This window comes from Patagioenas fasciata, chromosome 2 (genome assembly GCF_037038585.1).
Source record: "Patagioenas fasciata isolate bPatFas1 chromosome 2, bPatFas1.hap1, whole genome shotgun sequence".
Taxonomy (NCBI): Eukaryota; Metazoa; Chordata; class Aves; order Columbiformes; family Columbidae; genus Patagioenas; species Patagioenas fasciata.
In genome coordinates this window covers 144,335,544-144,352,781 of record NC_092521.1, presented here as the reverse complement: position 1 = coordinate 144,352,781, position 17,238 = coordinate 144,335,544, and the positions used below count along the sequence as shown (strand labels likewise).

Here is a 17,238-nt window from a genome sequence, read left to right as displayed (position 1 = left end):
AACAGTCAATCAACAAAGTGTGCTCAGCTTCTTGGAAGATGAAAGCAGCAGAATCTTTAGGAACACACAGGTACCGTGCACATTAGTGCAACACTTGGATCAAGTAACATTTGAGGAAACTACTGCATTTCATGAATGACTGACAGCCATTATAGCTGAATTAAATCACAATTTGCCTAAAACAAAATGAAGAAGATTTCAGTAAAGACAAACTAGTGCTGAACTATATAGCATTCATAGCAATTGCAACAATCTTATGCCTTTGAAAGAAAAAAACGATTCCTCAAATTTTCTTTTTTTTTTTTTAAATGGAGTTCATCCAAGGTAAGCAATAAAGTAGTTTAGAGATGAGAAATTAGGACAAAAGAGGTTAGATTTTGATAAAACTAAAGGTATATTGTAAGGTGCTTGAAAGGGTGTGCATGTGCTTACGTTTCTGTGTCTGGTCGTGTGTATGTTTGTTGATTTTCTGGAATACCCAGGGTGTTGAGACAAACACTTGCAAATATAAAAACTAGAAAACAATGTTGCTATTTTTCCGTATTTAATATACAATACTTACTGCATTTGTATTCATTTTACATTTTTAGATAAAAGAAAAATATAGCTAGAAAGGTGAAGTAAACCTCAGGAAAGAAGTTTTAAATACAAAACTATTTTTTTGCCTTTTTACTTTCCAATAATTTGGGAACAACTAAAAAGAGCTTGACACCGTGAAGATTTTTATTATATTGATTTTCATACTGAGCCCTCAGCAGCCAACAATAAATACACAACTTTGCTTTTCTTGCACTGCCAGCAGCAAAATGTTCAGTTCCAAAGGACTGTAATTCTGATATAATACAATATTGATCACCTTCTGTGTGCCTTAATTTCATTTGCTGTATTGACACATGATTATTTTTGCAGTCAACCATCTTTACAGACTTGTAAAAACTAAAGGATATGCTATATGGTAAGGTGCATGCTCCGATGAACTTCAATGCAGTCAACATAAAGCAGCCCCAGCGGAGGGTGTTAAGTGGGAAGCCCCGCAGGGTGAGATTTGGGCTGGGGAGCAGGCACGCGGTCAGGCCAAGGGGCTTGGTCTGAAAGCTTGCAAAAGCAGCTCTGGAGTTTCTGAAGCGTCTGCATTATTGCCCAACCATTTTGTACAGCAGAAACACCATTTTTTTTCCAATGCGCATATAGTAATCAGCAGCTATGCAAGAAGAGGCGAGAGGCTGCAAGATTTTGCATACAGCAATGGTGCAACGCTTTTATATACCACAGTTTGCATGTTGTAGCCCCTTGATGTCGTACTGGTGACTAAAAGTTAAACCAGTATACTTGAGTAACAATTCAGGAGATCACTTACATTTTTCTGTACCTCTGTAGGTGATTCTGTGTTTCCCTAATAGGTGATTTTAATGCTGAATGCAAAGAATGTAAAGAACACTGAATAGTAACTATTAAGCACAACAGAATAAAAAAAAATGATGCACCTTTAAAAGAAACAGTAACACATGCACCTTTTCGTGTTTGTACCCTGATTAAAATAACATCTTGAATTTCAAGTATGAAGTGATACAGTGAAATCATGTCCTGTGAGCAGGTATCAATGGTAGTCTAGGTAGTACATTTTGCACCATAGGTAACTTTCCACCTTGCAAAAGAAAATCCTACTGCATATGTAGGTAAAGTGACTTGAAATGCTGAAACTCGACATGCCAGCTCTTTCACTGGTATAAGCTGATACAATGCTGCAGAAGTCAACAGGACTATGCTGATTTTCACCAGCTGAGTAAGTATATGCCCTAAGGTGAATAATAATAACAAAATTTTGAAACTTCTTTGCATGTTTTCCTGGAATTATCAAATCCTAGACACCTCCAGAGCAAATGTTATTTTATTACAAAAAAGGGGAAAAAAGAAGTCAAACAGCATTAGAGGCTGTTTTAACTTTTTCATATTAGTTTTTTGTAAAATCATACTCAGAAACAAAGGTACTGAGACAGATTTTGTTTTGCTAATGGATGTTGGTCTGATATAATATCAATTAATAATGTCACTCTGGATGTGTCTTGGAAGCTGTCCTTACTGTTCATAGTATTCTGTAAACCTGAAAAGTTTCCATAATGCCTTTTGAGAACATAACTTATCTTGCAGATTCTGAAACCAGTAATCCATGAGAGTTACAAACAGGCTTAACTTTCTCCATGTCTTATGTTGACTTCTGTGGGATTTGTAATGTGTAAGGTAGGCACACATGGAGTGTCTAGAGCAGTAAGAACTAAATCTCATTTCTGATACGTTTCTGTAACAGCATCACACTTTTCTCCATATATCCCAATGCCACTAAGAAGTGCACTTCTGAACTTTTGTATAAAAGAGTAATGAATAGAAATTTTGAGAGAAATAATGTTACTAGAGTTAATGTTTTTTATCACACATTACCATTTATATAGTATTCTTGCTGATTTACTAGGCTTGAGTATCTTTATATAGACCTGAGCTGCCTGACACTGAAATTTGTAGACTTACAGGTCAAATTCTTCGTTTAATTTAACTGTAGTCAGTGGAGTTGCAACAACAGTAAATTATGCTAAATGATTTTAAATACTTTGAAGCTCCAATCCTATTTCATGCAATTGTGCATGCACAAAAAATACCTAAGTTTGCTGCCTTTATGCTTTTGTTTAGCCTACAATCTTACTTAAAGTCCAGACAGACAACTTTATCACTGGAAAAAACCTTCTTCAGTTACAAGATGCCACACAAATTTGGCCACTGGCTTAAGCATCTGGAGTCGAGAGATACCTGCTGGACCTGCTCCAAACAACATAAAGCCAAAGGCAGCCTATGTAATGTTTTCTAATATTCATTTTTCAGACAACATTCCCCCACTATGTGTAAAATTAGCTCTACACTATCATTTCAAAGTAATCTGCTTATTCCTTTACATATTAAACAAAAAATACTCTAAAGCATAAAAAATACTACATCTGAACACACATACTAGTCTAGTTGCAAAACTCAATGTACAGTATGGAGCTTTTTTGTTTTTGACTGGTCTAGCTTTCTGCCTCTCTATGAAACTAGCTTCACTTCAACAACCAAAATATATACTAAATGCAAATATACAATAAAGCAGCAAGACTCGACACATTTTTTGGCAACTACCCTTTCACAGGACTAGTGTGTTTTCATAAGAAATAACATACTGAATTATAATAGCAATAATTTAGGTTAATGTCAAATAACTTGCAGATAAATGTGTCCACATCTTAATAAACACTGACCCCATTTATTGGTGTCTTGGTGCTGTTATTAACCATGTGTCCTCACAACTACAGTCAATTACTAAAGGAAAGCCTTTTTCTGCAAATACTTTCTGTGAGCAACTATACTCACATGAGTAACCCCTCTGAGCTTGGTGGGGCTGCTCAGGTGAGGTACAGTGTTCATGGGTTTGCATACTTGGGCCTTTGGACTGAAGAGTTTCAAGCTAGTGAGAAAATACAAATACACACTGTTACACAGAAAGTAGACAGACAGACAGACAAAAGCACCTTGTGATGCTTTGGGGAATTATAATATAGACATAATTTCCAAAGCAGACAGTTCAACTTCTAAGACATTGTTTTGAGGGTATAATTTTTCTTTAACTAGAGCATTCAAAGACATTACACTTCTAAAACTGTTCAAAGTCCAGCTAAATATTACATTAAAAATACAACCCATAGAAGAGTCAATGGCAGACTACTTAAATGAACTGGAATAAAATAGACCATAAATACATTAATCTGAATGCTTGAAAAGAATTTACAAAGAAATTAAAGACTAAAAGGAAAGAATAAACGGGTGCCTGTGGGCTTGGTTTCAGTGCCAAAATCATACAGCTTTGTGTAGAAAACAGATTCTATGAGAAAAACATCACATTTATATTTTCTCTATCTTAAGCATTTTAAAATGTGTTTCTCACTCTAACAGAGTGACTGCCTTGCCTGTGAAAGGTGCCTGGCTAACAGTCCTCGAGAATCTTGTGGGCCACATTTCAATTGGAACCATCTCTCATTCCTTACTGAAAAGCACCACCATAATAGAAATGTCTTTTGCCCACATTGCTATGACTGTAGGTGGGATGGAGAGGGGAATTCAGTCTTCAGGAAAAGAGATTTTGAGCCTTGCAGAGAATGACAGCAGGGTGGTTTGACAGTGCTGAATGCAAGGAAGGTGTCAGAGATCTTGAATTCTATTGAACTCTAAACAGAGACAACTGATTCACCTAATACTGACCAGCAGAGAGTGATCAGAATTTTTAGTCAGTGCTGGCCTGCTCTGGTAAACTAGAGCTAAGCTTTTCTACTCAATTTATTATGCACAGTAGGAAGGAGAATGGTGGTGGTGGAGGCGAAATAAAATCAAAACAAAGATGGAAAACCACGGGGTTGCCAGGCATCTAGGGAGAAAAAGGAAATGATGAATCAATCTTCGTAGTCTTTTCAGCCTCTAATCTCATGACACTGCAGTTCTGTCATGATAGGTAACTTCAGTTCAAAATGTGCATGTCAATCCATACTTTCAGACAAGCACATACCCACTGAACCCACATAAACCACCCTGTAGAAACCTGCATCCACAAACTTCTTGTCAGCATCCCATTTCTGATGTACTTTCTGTTGTAGTTGAAACCCATGGTTATAATCACCTTTTTACAAGGGACTCCAAGATAAACATGATGGATTTTGGGCCTCGCTGGACAAAGTACACTGCAGACCTAGGGTATATTTTGAATCCTTTTTTTTTCTTCTATCACCAATGATTGTGATACATCATCATCCACCTGGAAAACACTTTGTCTTTTCCCACAGCATGTCCAGAATTCACAGTCATCCTTTTTGTGTAGTGAGAGAGGTTTCTTAGGGGAGTTCTTAGAACACTGCTCTTTAAAATGCAAAAAAGTCAACTGTCATAGAAACTGTAAGCATACCGTCCCCTCTAGGTCCTGGAAAGACTTTTCCTCATGAGAATATGTTGGGGGCTAAGGTCTGTCAGTGCCTAGTACTTGTAGCAGGGCTCTGTACTCAAAACTGCCAAAGCAAAAAGCAGAGGGATGAGCTTGATTGTCTCCATGCACCTAAGTAATCTTGAGAGTTGGGGACCTTCGCATCAGGAAGAACTGTTTCGTAGTTGTTCTACTTCATGCTGGGAGGAAACCTTTCCCTGGAAATAGTGATCTCAGGGAAGAGAAAGGGAAGGGGGGTGAGCAGTAGGAGGCTGGCACTGCTAGTCTTGTCCATATCTGCCAAAAACTTCTGTACAACAGAAGCATCAGTGGCTGCTCTTGTAAACATGTACATCAAAGACAGTTGTCCAGGGATCTTCTGTACTTAGTAAATAATCTTCTGAATCACAAATTGTTACGGCTCATCAAATGCATTATGTTCAATCTGTTCTATTCTAGCTTATCTCTGCTTGAACCAAAGGGCGTAAAAGTAGCACACGCTTTGCCATATTCTACTGTTGTATCTCTATACAAGTCAGATACAAGTGACAGGTAATTAGGTGTCACTGCAGCGAGAGGAAGCAGGGTGTTGCAAGACTGTTGAGGAGAAGACTCCCCAGGGCTTCTTTCACAGTGTCACAGTAGGATGATCTGGGATTAGGAACCAACAGCGTGAGTGGCCGGGTGACCTATCACATGTATAGAATTAGAGGTTTCTCACTCCTGGAACAGTGAAATTTGCCTCTGTGCCAAGCCTAGTTGCTCACGTAATGCTAGAATCAAAATTAGCTGCTCTCTGCTGACACTTACGTAGCCACCTCCACATATGGACTAAACACAACAAAATGCTACTTAGCCCTAATATTCTGTATTTTTGGAGATGGCATAACAATAGTTAACAGTGGCTCTCAAGTTGGCACAGCAGCTCAGAAAGCTCAGTTTCTGCTGTACAACCTACAAAAAGCCTTTTTCTTTTTTTTTCCCATGGCAGATGGTTCTGCAGTATTACTTACACCGCGTGTTGGGCAGATTTGCTAGGCTCTCAGACTTGTTCCTCTGAGATGATGAACAACCTGGACTGATCTAGCAAAACCTGCATGCGGATAATCTTACCAAAATCCAGGTGCTCAAAATCATGCCATTTTGGATTGGCAAAGGATTTTCAATTTGTGGCATGAGTCAGCTCGCATTGCACAATGACACGGCACACTAATGGACGCTGTTAGTGGCTCTCCTGCATTAGAGCTATACGTTCCTCATGCCTGCAGCCAAGCGACAGGCAGTGTCTGTGTGGCCAGCTTAATCTGCTCTCAAGCTGTCTCATAAGACTTTTTTTTTAATATCTGCAAAGAAAAAACTCTAGCTTCTGCAACTCGGATTTGAAAATAGAGCTGTTGCTATGTTAAAAAACTGCTCTGAAACTCGTGATTTGAGTTGGCATAATAAGTACCTGGAACTAAAGTCCCATGCATGAATCTTGCTTTATCATCTCATGCTTATAGAAGTGAATGACAAGAGAAAGCAAAACGTGGAAAAAAGTTTTCCCCCTACGCTTATACGTAACTTTTCCACATAATCAGATTCACTCACCTAAATTATCTGAACTGTCATAATCTCTGCCCGTTCTTGCTATCTTTGCAGCACTTCACAATTTTCCTCCCTCATCTAGCTACTCAGAATTGATCCTAACACTCAAGAATGGTGGTTTTGTTTGTTTGTTTTTTGTTTTTAAAGGCTGAGGATTTGCATAACATGACATACATATGAAACATGGAATAAAAGGAAAGCTTGCATATTGTAGAACATTAACTACAAAGTCTTTAGCAGTAATTGCACCAAGGAAGCTGGCAGTCTGTGGAAATTCATTTTCCATTCAGTGGCAGAGACAGTGGTCTCTGCCTGAGTTTAACATGAGCATGTCAATAGGAGCAAGTATCCATGTAAACACTAAGAAATGTGGGTTTTTTGGGCATGTATGTAGATGGGTTTAAGGTGCAGATAGCTAAACAGCGTGGATGCAGATTTAGCTCACTCAAAAATGCACAGCGAGCTTGAGAGCTCTACAACATATCCATGTAGGCATCAGCAAAGTAAATCACAAGACAGATACTACTTGTTTTCCCTTCTCCTTTCAGTCAACTAGTATTGGTTGCTTTAGTGCAAATGAACATTAAAATGGTAGTTAGAATAAGTCCAATACGTGGATTCCTTTCTTCCATAAAACCCTATAAAGGTCAGTGAAAAAGTGTCCATTTCAATGCATATTTAATACACATTGCTTGAATTTACATTTTTCACAGTGTAAATACGCTCCTTTTCCCTTAACCCAACAATATTTTCCCAGTAGTTCCCTAAAATCTCATTTTTAATCTTTACTAAATGTCAGTTGTTTGTTTTAAAAGGAGGCAATATCTTTTGTCTGATTTTTTTTTTTTTGAAACAAAAAATCTATTCTACCACAATCTCCCAGTAACAAAATATCCATAGCAGAATCTTCTTACTTTCTCTAGCCATGCACAAGTCTCACTGACATTGGGCTGGACGAAGCCCATCAATATATTCTAATGCAGAGAAAACATTTAATCTGAAGCAAATAATGCCATACGGTTAGGGTGTTTTGGTTTATCTTAGCTCTCAAAGGACTTTATTTAGGTCAAAGCAAACTTTCCACTAACTTGCTCACGGCAACCCTGGGCTTTTCTACCCAGAAATCAACAGGCTCATCTAAGCACGGTGCTGGCCAATTTCAGCTTCCACTGAACACATACAGAACTGATGCTGTCTACTTGGCCTTGCAGAATCAATTGTGAGAACAAGTTCCTATTTGATTCAGTTCTGTTTGGGTGCCTTTCACTGTCTGAATTAAAAACATATACATACTTTTTCAGGATTTGTTTTTAAAATGGCAAAATATATCAGTTCAAAATGTTGAATGTTACGGCTAAAATAATGATTTTTAGATGGTTTCTGCAGGAAGCTAATGAGCTATTTTTTGTATTATCTGTGCACACTACTCCTAAGTGGTTTTTATGGTTCTTATATTGTGTATATATTGCATATTCATATACAATACTTGCTAAGCTTCACACTAAAGGGAAGAAATAACACTTAGCAAAAGTATATTTGTCAGTTCTTAGGTCCACATCTTTCTTCTTTTAAAGGCCTAGTTCACTTAAATTGATGAGAAAGCTTCTTATTTTTTACATAAATTACTGGGATTTTATGGTTACAGAGTTTGGTTCAGAAACTAGAATTATATTACAGCCATTACCTAACAATTCGCAAAGCAAAAGTATATAATAAAATAAATAGATCACAAATAAAACTCCTATTTGAGTTGTACAGCCTGTTAGACTGTTAAAATAGTACTTGGGTTTTTGCACACATGAACTGTACTTGCACACACAAAAAAGGCTATAAAATGTAACTTGTGAGACTGAACATATAAAATCCCATTTACTTGTTTCTGAATATTTTCTTCATAGAAAGTAATCTGTATACTCCAATACTTAGTAATCAAAAAGAAGTAAAAGTGATAGCTTATTAGCAGTCAGTTACTGAAGATTTCAGCATATAACATGTTATTATTCTCTGTGAAAGTAAAAATATATTTCTTAAATTTTCCCGCACAACTGCAGTTTGGAAAAATGCTTTTTCTATTATAGGAATTTCAAGAAAATAATTTACACGTTGAGAGAACTGTGGAATCCTGTTAACATCAAAAAAAGATCTTCATATTTAGAGGCAGTTTTGTAGCTATAAAATAAATATGTTAGGTTCCTAAGCTTGTGATCAATTCAAGCTTCAAGCGTAACACAACAAAATCACTCTAATAACCTAGTATCCTCTAATTCACATTATATATAAAATCAATCTATTCCTGAAACTACTGTATATGAAAAATACTATCCAAGTGGTTCTATAAAAAAGAGTTCTTAGAATAAAAATTCTCATTATTCAACTGTGTCTTATACATGGAACATAATTAATTTATGTAGCCTTTTAAACCAAACTGTGTGGTTTATGATTCATATACATAGTTGACAACTGATGTGGTTTCAGTTGTGAGTCAGATAAGTGCTCTAAGTTTGTTGGCTAAAAGACCAGAACAGCATGTTTTTTCTCTATTTTCTGTATTAAAGTTGGCCTAATACCTAACAGCAGAGAGAATTTTATATATAAAAACATGCTTCTCAAAGACAGTGAGGGAATCTGTGAAAAGTAGCATGGCACAGTATTTTCTTCTTATTGACCAAAAGAACCATCAAGTGTAAAAACCACATAAGAGTTACGACACTGGATACCATCCCCCATGCAGAAGATGCTCAAATGCTACGACTTACTGATACCTTTCATGTAAAAATCTCTGTACATATAGCACCAAATTTCAATATTTTGTGAACATGATTTCCTCATTTTTTGGCGTATTTTAGAACAGAAACAGAAGTACTCTGACAGAAAGATACTCTGACCTTTACCACTGTGGATTAATAGGCTGCAAAAAACCTGGAGTGTGGGCATAGCCTACACAGAAATATGCACAAACCCTATTTTTAGAATTTTATTTGGCACACAGAATGCAATATAGGTGTATGCAAAACTAAGGGTAAGCAAGGAGGTGCCCAAAGCGATTCTTTTTTAATCATCGGTTCTGGGCTGCTGGACTAAAAGAAGCACCACTTGGTAATAGGGATGTAGGGGACACTGACACTGTGTAGCTATTGAAAATTGGGAAGAATCTTGTTGGAAATAGCACCTGTGAGTGTTTCTGAAACCTGTTTCCATAAGGGAGCTGAAGAAGAACTAGAGAGCTAGAGTGAGCGTGGAGACAGGTGAAGAGAGAGAAGGGCTGCTGCAGATGTATTGCTGTTGTTCAGCTCTTTGCACTTCACTAGCTGGCTTTGGTGATTTTTTTCCTTGGCTATCTGGTTCTCCTGCAGAGTTATGTAGTAGTGATTAAAAAAAAAAAAAGATTGGTGTGAGATAGAAAATGCTCTTTCCATTACTTAGAACACTGTGTTCTCTGCTGAGAAGAGCCCAGTGCCTAGTTGTGGGTGCTCTAGGAGCTAAACATCTATACTTATTTTTAACATATTTTTTGTTATTTAGTGGTTTTTAACTGCTGTTGAACTGCTCCTGTAGAATGCATACAGGCATAGTTATTGCTAAGAAGAATTGCACTCTGAAGTCTTATTTAAAGGGTGTACAAAGAGTTTTCATCACAGTCTGGAACATGTGTTTTAAGGAGCACTTGCTTTTCATATGCACAGTTCCTATGACCTGCATGTACAGCAGTAATGAGTAAAGGCACTCAAATATTAGAGCTATACCAGTAAAATAAAAAGAGCAAGGGCATGGACTTGAGCACACTCCCACAGCTGTCTGTACTGTCTAACAATAAGCATGATTCCTGGCATGATTTTAGCCAGTGCCAGTACCTTGCCCAGCCAGAGAACAGGCTTTCTCAGTTCACTAGCGTAAGTGAAGCCCCATGGTTTGGCAGGGAAGACTTGAACAAGAGTAAGCCTACACCATGTCAACTGGAATTTCTTCCTAAAGAGACTTTGAAAAGGAGGTCATTTGAAAAGTCATTGATCCTTCGAATCTAGGCCCCTCCTACCACAAGGAACCCCCATTAGATAAATCTTTTCCCTTATCCTGCCAAGGCAGAACATAGATTTCTTGTTTTGTTCCGTCCAGTGCGACTGGAAGGATGTTCCAGAACATAACCATTAATGTAGCCCTTCACAAGCTGTTCTCCTGAATACCCTCATTTATAACCTGATTCTATATTAGGCAACGTACAGCACCATGTTGCAGAAGCTCTGCTTCTGACTCTTTAAGCCAACCTCTGCTTTTCCCTGTTGCTCTCTGAGCTCTTCTGATACTACAGATTGGGACATACTGCTCCAGTAGTTAACTTTCTTGTAATTTTCATATTCTCATTAATTTTGGGAACAACACAAACCTTTGGCTTAAAGTGTTCTCTTCCCTCCTTTTTGTTTTATCTTAATAATGTACCTACATTCAGCAATAATATTCTCTCTAGCCTTTGCTTTGCTAAGCTTAATACAACAAGCTCTTCTAACATGGAACAGATGTACATGTCTAAGAGTTTTGAGCCTAATTTGAAAGTACTCTCTCCTCTCCTACATTTTCACCTATGAGAATTGCTAGAGAACTCTAGGAGAGTTTCCTGGCCGCTGCTGGAAACCACACCACCTGAAAGCCTTGATATCATACGTATGGTAGCTGGGCGCTAGGTAAAATGTGGTATGTTTTTACAAGTGCTAAACTGTGTAGAAAACTTTTCTATTTGTTACTGTCACAAGATTCTTCTGAATTTTGGCTTTGCTGTTCTAATTAGTGTTTAAAAATGGTTAGCAAAAATTTCACTTTGGCCTATCCTTTTCTATGAATGTTCAAACCTGTTGACACTCAGGTCTATTAACCCACGGAAGAATAGGGCTGGGATAACACCAGTGCAGCGGGTTCACAGTTCCTCTTGGATGTCAGAACAGCGAGAATGACAGAGGCAAGGCCAAGATTAGAGGGTTAGCTGCTGTGGCTGCTCCCTGGCCTTCAGCTTGCTGCTCATAGAGCTTCCAAAATTCTTGTGTTATGCATCTCTAGTACCTCTGTGTGTGGGTGCCTCGTGCATGCTCTTGCCAGGCCTAATTTGCAACTTGCCTGTTCATGCTGGTAAGTTTTGCATAGGCATCATTATGGGCATGAAGAAAAGCACAGGCTGCTGCATGCATGCATGCAAGTCATCCTTTTAAAATGTGGCTTATTTAAACCAGATTAAATTTAACCATATATAGCATAGCTATGTGTCTAACAGTAACAAAAAGCTTTATCCAAGAGACAGATAAGACCCACTTACTATCCTAGCAACGGGCCATGTCCCAGACAGTGCAGATACCTGGAAGAGAGTGAACAGTGAAGTTTGCCACAGCAGCCAGTCTATCACAGTAGAGAAACCTGCCAAGGAGACAGCTACAAGTTCTCATGCCACAGCTGGAAAAATTATATTGCTCAACCCACTGTTAAGGACCTGCTTCTGCCAAGCATGCTGTGAGTGAGGATATAGTGCTGGCTCACTAGGTAGACAAGATGAAACAGAGATGAAGAAGAGGGAAGCTGAAGGGACTATCACAGAGGTAAGCCAGAGGTAAGCAAAGCTAGCTGCCTCACTTATCATCAGATATACTGCAATAGTGTATATTTATGGTTTTACAGTAAGGGCTAACTCGTTGGACCAATATTTTCCCCCAAGTCATATCCAGGTAAATGCACTAAAATCATGCTAGGGAACAGCTTTTATGGATTTAAAATAGTTTTTTTTTTTTTTTTTTTTTTTTTTAACCAGTACAGTATTAAAAAAATAAAAGCTTCTTTTTAAAATACTGAAAACATATTTTAGTTAAGGTAAAAATACTAAATATAAAAATTTAATGTAATATTCAAAATAACTGTGCTGTAAAGGCATGTGAATTGCTTGGTTATTTTGACATTCAATAATGGCACATTAACCCTAGTGGAGAAGCATGTGCCAGTATACCCACATGGTGGTTTAGGAGAGAAGCTCATGCATTTCTGCATAGAAAACGAGTCTGCTTAATAAGTGACATCTGAGGGATTTCGTGACAGTAATGTTCATGAACTTGTGATGCATGGTGGTGTGTTGCAGGTAAGGCAGCGCAGTATACAGCATACAATTCAGCACAAACACGTATCTGTGCTTATTACACGTATAGGATTCTCTGCTTCAGAAGAGGATTTTATTCTATTGTCCTTTTTGGCTGATCATCAGAACAGGTTGAAGGCAAAAATCTGTATTGATTTTCATTGGCTCTGCTCATGTCTTTGAGCTGCATATCAGGAAATTTGGAATGAGATAAAAGAAAATGTGCATGCAGCTGTTTCCAGAGAGGAATGATGAGTTACATGATGGGCTAGAACGTGCCTGGATTTCAACACAAACTGACCATTAGGAAGCTGAAAGAGTCTTTAAGAACAGGACTTCAGAAGTTTTTTAAAAGACTTGTTTTTCGTGACACGCACACAAACATAGCTAGACAATAACTTGTTTGTGTATGAAAAAAACTAAAATTTGAGACACTTATTATGACCATCATCATCACCGTTATTTTTATAGAGCAATAAAATGATAAAATAATCCATCCGAGTCTTCAAGTGGAGAAGCACCTGCATATATGCTATGAATGAACAGTAGCTGGATGTATTAATGCATATACCAGTTAACTGCAGGTTGCAGAGATCTGATATTTCAATGCCGTTGTTTAAATATCACTGTAAGAAATCACATAATAATAATAATAATAATAATAATAAAAGTACCAAATCATGCTTCAGCAGCTAGAGAGAGAGATTGCATCATGTTTTGGCAGTGACTCGATCATCCTACTCCACACTGGCAGCATTCAATATTAAAAGGATAAAATGGCAGGTAAACTGGTCAGCAGCTTCTCTTCGTCTGGAGTTTTCCCAGGTAGATAAACAAAACCAAAACAAACATAAAACTGCAATAGGAGCAGGTCAAAGCCTTGGCCCTTGGGTTGATGTGATGAAAGTAAACTAGATTGATTCCCTTAGATAAGCATATGACAATCTCAAAATAAAAGATAAGTGCGTAAAACCTCCAAATAATGATCTTCACTAAAACAACTATGTGGTTTGTATGGTACAGTGGCCTTGTCAGCTACACATCTTGTTCATTTATGGTTCATCTTCAGTCAGCATTATGATGCATTCACCTCACTGGAGTTTTGGCTGGATGACATGTGAGAGTCCAGATTCTCCTTGCATTTCTCCAGGTCATGGAAATATGGGTGAGAGAGGGCAACATAGGCAGATATTCTCTTGGCTGGATTGAACGCTAAGCATTTCTGTAAGTATGAAAAGAAGTTGTTTGTAACTAAAATATACAGTTAACAGTGCTAACATTGCATATATACATAAATGCACTCCACCTTCAATTTATAATCAGTATGAGACAAAACTGAGTCTCAGTATGTGGTGCACAATGAGATGACCATCCATATTAAAACAAGCAGTGGGGCTGTAGTATATGAATATGGCATCCCCAAAGCAAATAAAAAATAAGAAGTTAGAAAATTCAAGTTTTCATAGTTTAGAAATCCCAGAGTTCAGGTTTTCTTGAATTCACATGAACAGGACATCTGTCTCACAGACTGCAGGGAGCAAGTATTCATGAACAACTTTTGAATCCCCTCAATGTTCAATGCACTGTTCTTTTGTGGTTATACAAATGTGGACAGCATCATGAGGTTCATTCCTAGGCTCAGTATTTCTATAGGTGTTGGGTCTTTATAGCCTTCATATGCTAATGTTTTGTGTCCAGTTTCTCCTTCTTCTTCCCAGCTTGCCTTCTTTCCAGATCCTTATTCCAGCCATCGCTGAAATCTCTCCCATAGCCTTGTGTTTTATAGCTTGTTCTTCTCTTTTCTTTCATTCACATTTGAACAGTATTTTTCTCTACTATCTCTTCTCTATTATCCCTGTTTAACCAGTTTCTACTCCTACTTTCTTTTCTTGTATCAGAATTTCTGTAATTTAAGTTCTGAAATTAAATTCAGTGACTTCTAGTCCCACCTTCCCCTTTCATCTGTGGCTCCCAGTTCTCATCTCTTTGACAGGAACATCTTCCCTTCCCACCTTACCTTCTAGGCATAGATATTTCTCTTCTTCTTCCCTCCCATCATGCCTCACACCCACTGAGCTCTCTGCCATATTTTATTCCTTGTTGTTCCCAGAATCTAATTGTTGTCCCATGTCTAGGTTCCATTTCCAGGCTGCCTGCAAGTACAGCAGATACGTTTCTCCTCTACCATTTCAAGTGTCCAGATGTAGCCCAGGTTACCGCAGCTGGGAGCTGCAGTCACAAGGACAATGGAGGATGATCTGTGGTTTTGTAGGGATAACTTTGGTTGGCGATAGCACTTCCTGAGGGAATGCAGCAAGTCTTTCAAGACTCTATTAAGCTCACATGATAAAAGATCTAAAGGGTTCCAGTGAACAAATTTAGTTAGATTTCAACATGCACGGCAAAAGGCAAACTGAGGCAAGGCTTCTCCCTATATTCTGTTCGAAGACTGAACTTTAGGGCTGAGGTTTAGAACATATCTATAAAAATGATGGAAATCATTAAACTGAATTCAGTGTTACCAGTTGTACCAGCACAATTTGTGTTTGCTTCTGTCCAATTCTGACATTATTAAGAGATAACAACTGGTGAATTCCCTATCTCAAGTTTTCAGCATTCAAAAGAAGTCATGCAGATGCAATCTGCCTCTGCAACCTATTTCTTGCTTTATACTAGGTCCACTATACCATGAAAAATAGTAGGTCATTTTTTTGCACTCACATCAGGCTTATACTATAAGAATGGCCGACTCAGTGGCACAACAGTGATCAGTAACAAGGTCTAAAGACTGGTCAAAAGTACGTCCCTGACATAGTTTCCTAGTCTCTAACTAGTCTCAGTTCTTACACCTGTTGAGCCAAAGGTGATGTCTTTGTGTTGGTGTTTCACAGATTTAAATTGATTTGTGTACCTACTTTTGAGCTCAACTCCATTAAATGGAAACATAAATGTTTCTTGGCGTGTTGCATACACAGTGGGAACTATAAATCATGCAGCTTGGAGAACAACAAATAGAAACTCACAAGAAGCAAGTCTTTGCCCAGTTCATCAATATCTGGTACAAATTTTTCAATAGGTTGTGCGGGTCTGGAAGTGAAAGCATTTCTTGGAAGGGCAACGTCATTAGGCCAGTCCTCTTCTTCTGGGAGTCCAATTACACTGTGAAAGGAAAAACGTGATGTTAGGTCTGAACATTTATGCATTACCCCCTTTATGTTGATTGTGCTAAGTGGCAGTTTACTTTATGAGTAAAGTCTTTTAGTTTAAATGAGATTAATTGCACAGTGGTGCATTGATCTCTGTGAAGAGATGATTGTAGGTCCTCAGTGTGCTTGGTAGAAATCATTCTGTGGCCCGCACAATTTTCTGGCCTAGGTCTCAATTTTCTGAGCCTTTTTGTTGAAAAAGGGCTGAGTGCTTTGGAAGAAAGTTGCTCAGCTCTTGACTGGATGGTGCAACATATGTCACATCAGGATGATTAAAAGCAGTAAGTTTCAAAGGGGAATTGCATGCAAGGATCTTTATTCACAAGAACAGAGACTGAGAGAAGAGTGTGGGTCAAGACGAGGGTAAGGCAATAAACGGGATGTTTCATAATGCTTCAAAGCTATGTGCAGTAATTGTTGCCCAAATTTAAACAATTTATTTGCTTCACAATACAGGTTTTAAAGTCTCAGTTCAGTAGTGGAATAGGACTTGAGTGTCCTTATGTTTTCACTTTCAATTGTACTTTGGTACTTCTTTACCGTTTAATAGAATATTTAAACTTATTTTTATAATTTATTTCTTTATTATTTAAATTCTAGAAGATATTTATACTTATTAAATAATAATGCTGAGGTTTAAAACCCAAATAAATGAAGGTAAGCCTCCAATGTTGGATCATGTTTCATACATTTTGTGGTTTAGTCTGATACTAATATTTGTCGGGTTGAGATGCCAGTTTCTGATGGAAATTCTGGAAAAGACCATACATCACTTGTCAAGTTTCAGGGAAAATCAGTTTTTACAGCCTGTAAAATCGAGATTTTAAATGGAAACACTGACGGGGTAAGACAAGAAGGAACATAAAAAAACTTCAGCAAATACTTGGGTCTGCACTAGGCCAAATGCCACTAGGGAGCAGCATTGACTTTGTTACTAAGGTTGGTAGTAAGACAAGGGTGAGGTCATGGGCCAAACACTTTGATGTAAATCATAGGTTACCTCAGTGAAGTTAGTGGAATTACTCCACATCTACCTATGTGGATTTTAGATTGCAATTTGGCTCACCCAAAATATGTCCAAAAATTAATACGTCCTTATAACCACAGCACGTCTAGAAGGGCAAAGCAATTAAAATCCCAGGACAATTTCATTTTACTACATCTGAAGACATCACAGCTCTTGGGAAATCGCAACTTAAATCTGTGTGAAAAATTGGATTTTACTTTTATTACCACAGGTATGGTGGGGCTATGAGGCAACTCCCTTGGCTACAGTGATTAGCTGTTTGAGGATCTGGACCTGTATTACGTATAATACAAACAGCACTGTAGGAAGATGTGGGAGTTACATATTT

The 17,238-nt window shown here is 37.9% G+C and overlaps 1 protein-coding gene across 2 annotated transcripts in view; it reads right to left on the bottom strand.

The window, feature by feature from the left end:
- Positions 1-700: 700 nt before the first annotated feature.
- The window catches only part of CDK6 (cyclin dependent kinase 6), a 138,719-nt gene continuing 122,181 nt past the window's right edge, over positions 701-17,238 (bottom strand). For both annotated transcript variants that reach the window (XM_065832134.2, XM_065832135.2), the window contains exons 7-8: positions 15,701-15,836; positions 701-13,899 (exon numbers count right to left, since the gene is read on the bottom strand). In XM_065832134.2, the coding sequence (XP_065688206.1) occupies positions 13,753-13,899; positions 15,701-15,836 (283 nt within the window). In that variant the 3' untranslated portion in view covers positions 701-13,752. The remainder of the gene's footprint in view (positions 13,900-15,700; positions 15,837-17,238) is intronic.